Source organism: Lathyrus oleraceus, chromosome 7 (assembly GCF_024323335.1).
Source record: "Lathyrus oleraceus cultivar Zhongwan6 chromosome 7, CAAS_Psat_ZW6_1.0, whole genome shotgun sequence".
Classification (NCBI taxonomy): domain Eukaryota; kingdom Viridiplantae; phylum Streptophyta; class Magnoliopsida; order Fabales; family Fabaceae; genus Lathyrus; species Lathyrus oleraceus.
In genome coordinates this window covers 454937638-454947658 of record NC_066585.1, presented here as the reverse complement: position 1 = coordinate 454947658, position 10021 = coordinate 454937638, and the positions used below count along the sequence as shown (strand labels likewise).

The window sequence follows — 10021 nt, the reverse complement described above, 5'->3', positions numbered from 1 at the left end:
GAGCCATTCATTCATCCTATTGATGATTGAATTGGACTGACTTTTGTGTTGTAATTTGTCCACTCTAAGCTTTGAAGCATGAGTGTGTGTTTACTTGGTTGAAGCTTTTAAGCAAGATCAAGTATGTGTTCTTGAAGAGTGTCTTCTTTCTTTGTAATATTTGTTTTTATATCACTGTTGTGATTGAGGGGGGGTGAGTAGAGTCTCTTATCTAAGAGTTCTTAGATAGAAGTCACACGGGTAGAGATTAGGTGAAAAGACTGTAACTTGAAGTTGTTTAATGAGAGTCTTTGAACTAATTATGTTTAGTGGATTTCCTTCCTGACTTGGTAGCCCCCAAACGTAGGTGAGTTTGCACCGAACTGGGTTAACAATTGTTTGTGTCACTTGTACTATTGTTTCTTTGTCTTTTATCCTGTTTACATTGTTTAGATATTAGTGTCGTGACATTACCTTCGACATCTCATATCTGATACTAGAATTTCAATTGGTATCAGAGCAGGCATCCTTCTCTGGTTCTGGGTGAGATCTTGGGACGTTACTTTCTGGTACTATGGATAGAGACGGAGGATCTGTTCACAGACCACCAATTCTGGATGGATCTAACTATGACTACTGGAAACCTCAAATGGTAGCCTTCCTGAAATCTTTGGATAATAAGGCTTGGAAGGTTGTTCTAACAGGTTGGGAACATCTCGTTATTACTAAGGAAGGAGAAGTTACAACTGATAAGAAGGCTGAGGAAGAATGGACCAAGGAGGAGGATGAACTAGCTCTTGGAAACTCTAAAGCATTGAATGCTATATTCAATGGGGTTGATAAGAACATCTTCAGACTGGTGAACAACTTTGAGGTGGCTAAAGATGCTTGGAATATTCTCAAAACCACTCATGAAGGTATCTCTAGAGTGAAGATGTCTAGATTGTAGCTGCTTACTACCAAGTTTGAGAATTTGAGGTTGAAAGAAGATGAAAGTATTCATGACTTCCATATGAATATCCTTGAAATTGCTAATGCCTCAGGAGCCCTGGGTGAGAAGATGTCAGATGAAAAACTGGTGAGGAAAATTCTCAGGTCACTTCCCAAGAGATTTGCCATGAAAGTGACAGCCATAGAAGAATCTCAAGACATCTGCAATATGAGAGTGGATGAGCTAATTGGATCCCTCCAAACATTTGAGTTGGGGATGAGTGATGGATCTGAAAAGAAAGCCAAAAGCATAGCCTTCATGTCAAACACTGAAGAGAAAGAGGAAGGAAGTGGTCTGGATACTGATGAAGATCTGGCAAATGATGTAGCATTACTAGGGAGACAATTCAACAAACTCCTGAAAAGAATGGATGTAAGGTCAAAGTCTAATGTCAAGAACAACTCATTTGACATCAGTAGGTCCAATGATGCTGGAAGAAGAACAAAATCTAAGGAAAAATCCAAACAAGTCAAAGGAGTTCAATGCCATGAATGTGATGGTATGGACACATTAGAGCTGAATGTGGGACCTACCTCAAGAAACAGAAGAAAAGTCTAGCTGCTACTTGGTCTAATGAAAGTGAAACAGAAGGAGAGTCTTCCAATCTTGTGACTATCTTGACTGGAAGATGGGGTTCTGATGAAGACTTAAGTGATTATGAAGTAACCTTTGATGAGTTAGCCACTACCTACAGAAAGTTGTGTTACAGATGTGAAGAAGTGTGTCAAAAAGTGGAGAATCAGAAGAAATTGATAACCCAACTAGAGGATGAGAAGACAGAACACTTGGAAACCATTTCTAAGTTGAATATCGAAGTCGTGTTCTTGAACTCCAAACTGGATGAGATGACAAAGTATGACAGAATGCTAAACAGTGGATCTGACACCTTAGAAAAAATCCTCCAGACTGGAAAAATGGCAAGAGACAAGTCTGGTCTTGGGTTCAATGAATCCACTCCTGAGTGTAGTCACACTGGTAGCAAACCAAAGATGTCACATTAGGTGTCCCAACATCACAAGGAAAGACAACATAAAGGAAAACACCAAAGATAGAGATGACATTACTGTGGAAAATTTGGCCACATAAAGCCATTCTGCTTTAAGTTGTATGGCTATCCTAGTCCTACTCATCATCAACCTAGACCCAAACACCACATCCCTGTCAATAGAAAACAGTGGGTTCCTAGGAATGGTGCTACTATCTTGATAGCTCACACTTCCTTCAGAGTTTCAGCCAAAGAAGACTGGTATTTTGACAGTGGATGCTCCAGACACATGACTAGAAGCAAAAACCTGCTAATTGACCTCCATCCTCATGCCACCAGCTATGTGACCTTTGGTGATGGAGCAAAGGGTGAAATCAAGGGGATTCGAAAGCTAAACTGCCCTGGAGTCACCTAACCTTTATAATGTGCTACTTGTTAAAGGATTGACTGCAAACCTAATTAGCATCAGTCAACTGTGTGACCAAGGTCTAAATGTGAACTTCACAAAAACTGAATGTCTGATTACTAATAAAAAAATGAAATGATCATGAAAGGAGTCAGGTCTAAGGACAACTGCTATATATGGAGTTCTCAAGAAACTGGTTATTCATCAATGTGTACTCTATCCAAAGAAGAATAAGTGAACCTATGGCATCAAAAATTGGGCCATCTGCATCTTAAAGGAATGAAGAGGATTATATATGTTAAAGCTGTCAGAGGAATCCCAAAATTAAACATTGATGAAGGAAGAGTTTGTGGTGAGTGTCAGATTGGAAAGAAGACAAATATGTCACATCAGAAGATCAAACATGACACCACATCTAGAGTATTGGAACTTCTCCACATGGACTTGATGGGACCTATGCAGGTGGAAAGTCTCGGTGGGAAAAGGTATGCTTGTGCGGTGGTGGACGACTTCTCCAGATACACCTGGGTAAATTTTATAAGGGAAAAATCTGATGTATTTGAGGTGTTCAAAGATCTTTGCCTAAGACTTCAAAGAGAAAAAGAAAGTCAGGTTATCAGAATCAGAAGTGATCATGGGAAATAATTTGAGAACAACAAATTTGCTGGATTCTGTTCATCTGAAAGAATTAGTCATGAGTTCTCATCTCCCATTACCCCTCAGCAAAATGGTGTGGTAGAAAGGAAAAATAGAACTCTCCAAGAATCTTCCAGAGCTATGATTCATGCTAAGAAGTTGCCCTACCACTTCTGGGCTGAAGCTATGAACACAGCCTGCTATGTTCACAACAGAGTAACCTTGAAGAAAGGGACTCCAACTACTTTATATGAAGTCTGGAAAGGAAGAAGACCTACTGTCAAATACTTCCATGTGTTTGGTAGTAAATGTTACATCCTGACTGATCGTGAACAAAGAAGGAAAATGGATCCCAAGAGTGATAAAGGAATATTTCTGGGCTACTCAACAAACAGCGGAGCATTTAGGGTCTTTAATTCCAGAACAAAAGTAATGATGGAATCTATCAATGTTGTTGTTGATGATCAAGAGACTGATGTCACAGACGATGTTGAAACATCTCTAAATGATGCCCCAGCTGATCTCCTACACAAAAGTAATGAGAATGAACCCACTCAAGCTGAACCTGAAGCTGATAAAATTAATAAGGGACCCTCTATCAGAATTCAGAAGGATCATCCGAAAGATCTCATTATAGGAGACCTAAATAAAGGGGTCACCACTAGATCAAGGGAAATGATCTCACATGGTTGTTTTGTGTCCAAGATTGAGCCCAAAAATGTCAAAGAAGCCTTAACTGATGAGTTCTGGATCAATGTCATACATAAAGAGTTAGGCCAATTCAAGAGAAATGAAGTACGAGAATTGGTTCCAAGACCTGAAGGAATAAATGTTATTGGAACAAAGTAGGTTTAAAAGAATAAATCTGATGAACAAGGGGTGGTTACTAAAAATAAAGGAAGATTGGTAGCACAAGGATACACTCAAGTTGAAGGAGTTGACTTTGATGAAACATTTTCCCCTATAGCTCGCCTGGAGTCCATTAGATTACTGCTCGGAGTAGCATGTATTCTGAAATTTAAACTGTTCCAAATGGATGTGAAAAGTGCCTTCTTGAATGGCTGCTTAAATGAGGAAGTGTATATTGAACAACCAAAAGGGTTTACAGACCCAAATCTTCCAAAGCATGTGTATAAGTTGAGGAAAGCCCTCTATGGGTTGAAACAAGCTCCTAAAGCTTGGTATGATAGACTCACAGTGTTCCTCATTAACAATGGATACATGAAGGGAGGCATTGATAAGACCTTAATTGTCAAAAATGAAGGAGGAAAACTCATGGTGGCTCAGATATATGTGGATGATATTGTGTTTGGTGGGATGTAAAATAAGATGGTTGAACATTTTGTTAAACAAATGCAGTCTGAATTTAAAATAAGCCTTGTTGGAGAACTAACCTATTTTCTTGGCCTACAAGTCAAGTAGATGGAAGATTCTATCTTTCTATCTCAAAGCAAATATGCCAAAAATATTGTTAAGAAGTTTGGCATGAAGAATGAAAGCCACAAAAGGACACCTGCCCCTACTCATCTGAAGTGTCTAAAGATGAAAATGGCGTCAGTATGGATCGAAGTCTCTACAGAAGCATAATAGGGAGTCTGCTATATCTCACAGCAAGAAGACCTGACATTGCTTTTGTTGTAGGTGTTTGTGCTAGATATCAAGCTGAACCAAAGCTGAGTCACATAAACCAAGTGAAAAGGATCCTGAAATATGTCAATGGCACTAGTGACTATGGGATGCTGTACACTCATGGATCTGGATCTGTGCTGACTGGATCCTGTGATGCTGATTGGGCTGGAAGTGCTGATGATAGGAAAAGCACATCAGGAGGATTCTTCTTCTTTGGAACAACTTAATATCATGGTTTAGTAAGAAACAAAATTGTGTGTCCCTGTCCACTGCTGAAGTTGAATACATAGCAGCTAGAAGTAGTTGTTCTCAACTGGTATGGATGAAACAGGTGTTGACTGAATACAATGTCACGCAAGATGTCATGACATTGTACTGTGACAACCTGAGTGCTATAAATATTTCTAAGAATCCTATTCAGCACACCAGGACAAAACATATTGATATTCGTCACCATTTTATTAGAGAGCTAGTGGAAGATAAAATTGTAGCCCTAGAGCATGTTGCTACTGAGATGCAGTTAGCTGATATTTTTACAAAGCCCTTGGATGCAAATCAATTTGAATTTCTAAGAGGGAAATTAGGGATTTGTATTTATGAGAATTTGTAGCAATTAATATGGAGTGGAAAAGGTAATCAAATTATTGTCTGCTTACTTAAAATAAAGCGCCCCATTTATGGTAAATCATCACCTAGTATTGGAAATACCATCTATTACCTTTTCACATGCAACCTCATTACCTACTCAAACATTTTCAACTCCTTGCTTCTTCCTCAAACTCTTCTGCTAGGGCAACTGAAATCTTTCCACAAAAACGACAAGATGTCACAACATCAAAATCCATCTGGTTCAAAAACTACTAAGCCTACTCACAAGGATAGAACGCCTTCAATGGACTTTCTTGATGAGGAAATTTTGGATGTCATTCCTCTGTCTGTTATTTCAGGCGAAGCCCCTGACTCAAACCATCCTATGGATGCATCTGCTTCTGCATGCCCCACTCAAGGTAACAGCTCTAGTATCCCTTCTAGCTCTACTCATGCCACTAGTTCTAAGGAAGATATGCACCACATTAATCGTGTCATTAGAAACCTAGTCACTAGAATCCTGAATGAAGGACATTCTGTGAAGGGAGTCTCTACTCCTCTGTCTAGAATGTACCCCTCTCCTGAGGTTGAAGCTCATAGTGAGAAGGATGATGCTTCCTCTAGATCTGAGAAGGACATGATTGCTGAAGGTTTGTGCTCTTTAGGGAAAATTGTGTCTGGTAAAAAAAATTGTGGCATCTACTACGGCCAATGTTTCACAGTCTGAGAAGCATGATTCTGCAAACAATGTGATTGACCTAGAGGATGATAGGTCTGATGATCAAGATGATAGCTTACTTCACCACTTAAAGCCTAGTGTGGCTAAGCGAATGAGACTAGAAAAGGTAGATCTGTGGCTGAAATCATGTCAACCAAAACAGCTAAGACTACTGGTGTAGGTCCCTCAAAATCTTAGAGCAAAGTTGATGTGAAGAAGAGGAAGGCGAGAGAAGTTTCTGAGTTTGATGAAGATGTTGAAGAAGATGTCCCTGACATCTGCCCTGTGAAGAGGACAACTGTGAGGAAGTCCCTTGTGAAAGTTGTTGTTGTACATTTGGACAATATCTTTTTTCATCTAGAAGATGGAGTTGCAAAATGGAAGTTTGTGATCCAAAGAAGGTTGGTTGTAGAGAGAGAGTTAGGCAAGGATGTTGATGAGGTCAAAGAGGTCATGGACCTAATTAAAAATGTTGGGTTAATGAAGACTGTGGTTGGGTTATCTCAGTGCTATGAAGAATTGGTTAAGGAATTCATTATCAACATTCCTGAAGATATTGCTGATAAAACAACAAGGAATTTTGTAAAGTTTTTGTGAGAGGGAAGTGTATCACATTTTCTCCCACTGTCATTAACAAGTTTCTGGGAAGAGGTATAAAAGGTGCATGTGAACTGGAAGCTACAGACAATGAGGTCTGTAGGGAAATTACAGCAAGGCAGGTGAAGGAGTGGCCCAGTAAAAAGCATCTTCCTGCTGGGAAGCTGACTGTTAAGTATGCCATATTGCATAAAATAGGATCTGCAAATTGGGTGCCTACCAACCACATTTCCACAATTTCAAATACCTTAGGAAGATTCACCTTTGCTGTTGGAACCAAGCTGAAATTTGATTATGGTAGATTTATGTTTGAACAAATTGTCAAGCATGCTTCTACTAATGCAGTAAAGCTGCCTATAGCTTTTCCCTCAATGATTTGTGGGATTATCCTGAGTCAACACCCTGGCATTCTGAGTACCAATGACCTTCCAAGTAGAAGAAAACCTCCTCTATCAGTACACTACAAATTGTTTGAAGGCAGTCATGTCGAAGACATTGTCATGACATCTACTGTGAAAAAGCCAGCCTCAAAAGGTGGTCTTATTGCTGAGCTGAAGGAAACTTGTAAAGAGTTGGATGCAGGGATAAGGTTAGTAACAGCCAGGAAAGAAGCGTTGGAGGCTCTGATTGCAAGCTTGGAGCAAGCTGAAGGTGAGAATATTGGACAGGCCAAGGAAGCTGAAGCCCAAACCTCTAGTGAGAGCTCTGCAACTAAAGATGAGACAAGTGGCAATTGTTACACGGTGAACATACTTTGATGTTTTTGCTTTGGAAAGCAAATGTCGCGGATAGCAAGAGTCGCCACCAACTTTTCTTTTATCCAATAAGGAAAGGCGGAAAAGAACAGGAAAGACCTTGATTAGATTTTGGGTTCGGGAGGTACATTATACAAAGGGAAGGTGTTAGCATCCTTTGTATCCATGGTTATCCATGGGCTCTTAATTGCTTAACTCACTTATGTTTTCCTTGTTTGAGAAAGTGTTTGGGAAACTGTCGTGTGTTTAGAACATATTTTGAAAGGAGAGCTTAACTTTATAATGATTCCTGTACGAATGTATACAAAGTGTTTATCTCGATTGATTTTGAAAGATGTTTAGAAAAATATAACTCGGCGATGATTCTGGCGCGAATGTATACCAAGTGGTGATTTTCTAAAAGATGTTTTGAAAAGTGTGAGGTGTGAAAAGTATTTTAAGTTGTGAGCACGCATTTAAGAGTTATACCTAACAAAGGTCTTTATAGGTATTTCCTATCCTTAGGAGGGTAAAACTGTCCTTACTATTGAAAAGTAAGTAGTCTTATCCTTTGGATGTAAAGGGACATCGTAGGGTCGTCGATCGGTCATTGAAGGCAACATTTGTAAGGATACCTTAGCATTCGAAGGGACGATCATCATTTAACCGTAGGCTACCAAGAAGGGTCATCGAGGGACAAAGTCATCTATTCGAAGGCAACATTCGAGGGACTATGATGATTTAACCGAAGGGTCTTTGCTAAGTGTATCCCCACATTCACGGGACATGACCGTAATACCGTAAGGCAACAAAGAGAGGGCCAAGATCATATATTCAAAGGCAACATTTGTAAGGATACCTTAGCATTCGAAGGGACGATCATCATTTAATCGTAGGTTACCACGAAGGGTCATCGAGGGACAAAGTCATGTATTCGAAGGCAACATTCGAGGGACTATGATGATTTAACCGAAGGGTCTTTGCTAAGGGTATCCTTACATTCGCGGAACATGGCCATAATATCGTAAGGCACCAAAGAGAGGGCCCAAATCATATGTTCGAAGGCAATGTAATCAGTCAAGTAATTAAAATGAATCTTCACAAGGGTATCCCACAAATAAAGTGGAATACCTAGCAAACTGTCTCTTCAGGAGTATGTGAACCCTGTTTGTAATTGAGTTGGGCGGAGGTAACCTTTGCGCAGATGAGTTTCCTTCGGGGTATCCGGGGGTTACTCTGAATTCTCTTCGTTAGCCTCTAGGGTTTTTCCGGTTGCCTCTGTTAGGGTTTGCTTGTTCCCTCTCTGTCCACTGTTTGTCTCTGTCCCCTTCTCTGTGTGAAGTTCTGGTATTTATAATAATTGTGTCTTGGTGGGCGCAGAATTAAGCCCAAAATTTTCTGGTATTTCGTGAGCTCGCTAGGCGAGTGAGGTAGCGAAGGATTCGCCTAGCGAAGGGTTCGCTCGCCTAGCGGGCATGCCAGTTTAGGTCATCTTCTGGATTTGGTAACCTGCGTGTTGGACCCTTCCTCCTTTAACATTAATGTCTTGAAAATGGATTAGAATGTCCTGAAAAATGTCCTGAACACTTAACGGGCAAATTTTGGGGTATGACAGCTGCCCCTGTTCAATATTCATAAATCGAGAGAGTTAGAATGGTATGTATGCCATTCATGATCTGGAGGTGGAAGATTATTAAACACTTAGAATGCCCCAAAAATTTGCGCTTGTTAATTGAAAGTTAGTCTTGATGGAGATGGGCTTAAAGATGCCATCCAGAAAGTATGAGGATGGAGGCTTCAGAGTGCGTCGTACATTAGACCATATCTGAAGACATGGGTGTCATACTGGGTCTTACGCTAGACCGTATAATGAGTCATCCATTAGGTGATATTAGGGTGAGCTGAACCTAACGAGATAAGAATCCGAATGGGTCATACACTGTTGGGGATAAAGGATCAGAATGGATCATACGCTGGATCGTATCTGAATTGCAGAATGAATCGTCTGTTAGGCTGCATCTGGAGAGGTAAAGATCAGAATGGATCGTACACTAGATCGTATCTGAGTAGCAGAATGAGTCGTCCATTAGGCGGGTGACTTCACTGGGGATGGAAGATCAGACCGGATCATACGCTAGATCGTATCTGAGTAGCAGAATGAACCGTTCATTAGGCTGTATCTGGAGAAATAAAGGTCAGAATGGATCGTACGCTAGATCGTATCTGAGTAGCAGAATGAGCCGTCCGTTTGGCTGTATCTGATGATAAAAGGTAGTCGTACGCTAGACTACACTTCAGAATGTACCGTACGCTAGGTAGTATCTGGGGAATAAAGATCAGAATGGATCGTACGCTAGATCGTATCTGAGTAGCAGAATGAGCCGTCCATTAGGCTGTATCTGATGATAAAAGGGGTAGTCATACGCTAGACTACATTTCAGAATGTACCGTACGCTAGGTAGTATCTGAGGGGATGAATATCCAAATGGGTCGTACGCTAGACCGTATTGGAACAGTTGAAGGAACCATACGTTAGGCTGAATCAGAATGAACCGTACGTTAGGCTATATCTGATAATATTTGTATATGTTGTATTTGCAATAAATGTCTGGGATGGGCTTAAAGATGCCATCATTAGGAGGATGTCAGAATGCTCATCAGAATGAACATCCATATGGATTATATCTGAAAGATGCATCTGAATCTAAAATGTAACCGATGAGGGTGTCCGTCTGAATGAACCTTTATTTTGACTGTA

The 10021-nt window shown here is 40.3% G+C and overlaps 1 protein-coding gene across 1 annotated transcript; it reads left to right on the top strand.

Moving 5' to 3' along the window:
- Positions 1–5449: 5449 nt before the first annotated feature.
- LOC127104337 (uncharacterized) lies at positions 5450–6529 on the top strand. The gene is made up of 3 exons (XM_051041522.1): positions 5450–5722; positions 5937–6059; positions 6131–6529. Exons 1-3 carry the CDS (start codon positions 5450–5452, stop codon positions 6527–6529), a joined length of 795 nt encoding a protein of 264 aa, XP_050897479.1.
- Positions 6530–10021: the final 3492 nt, after the last annotated feature.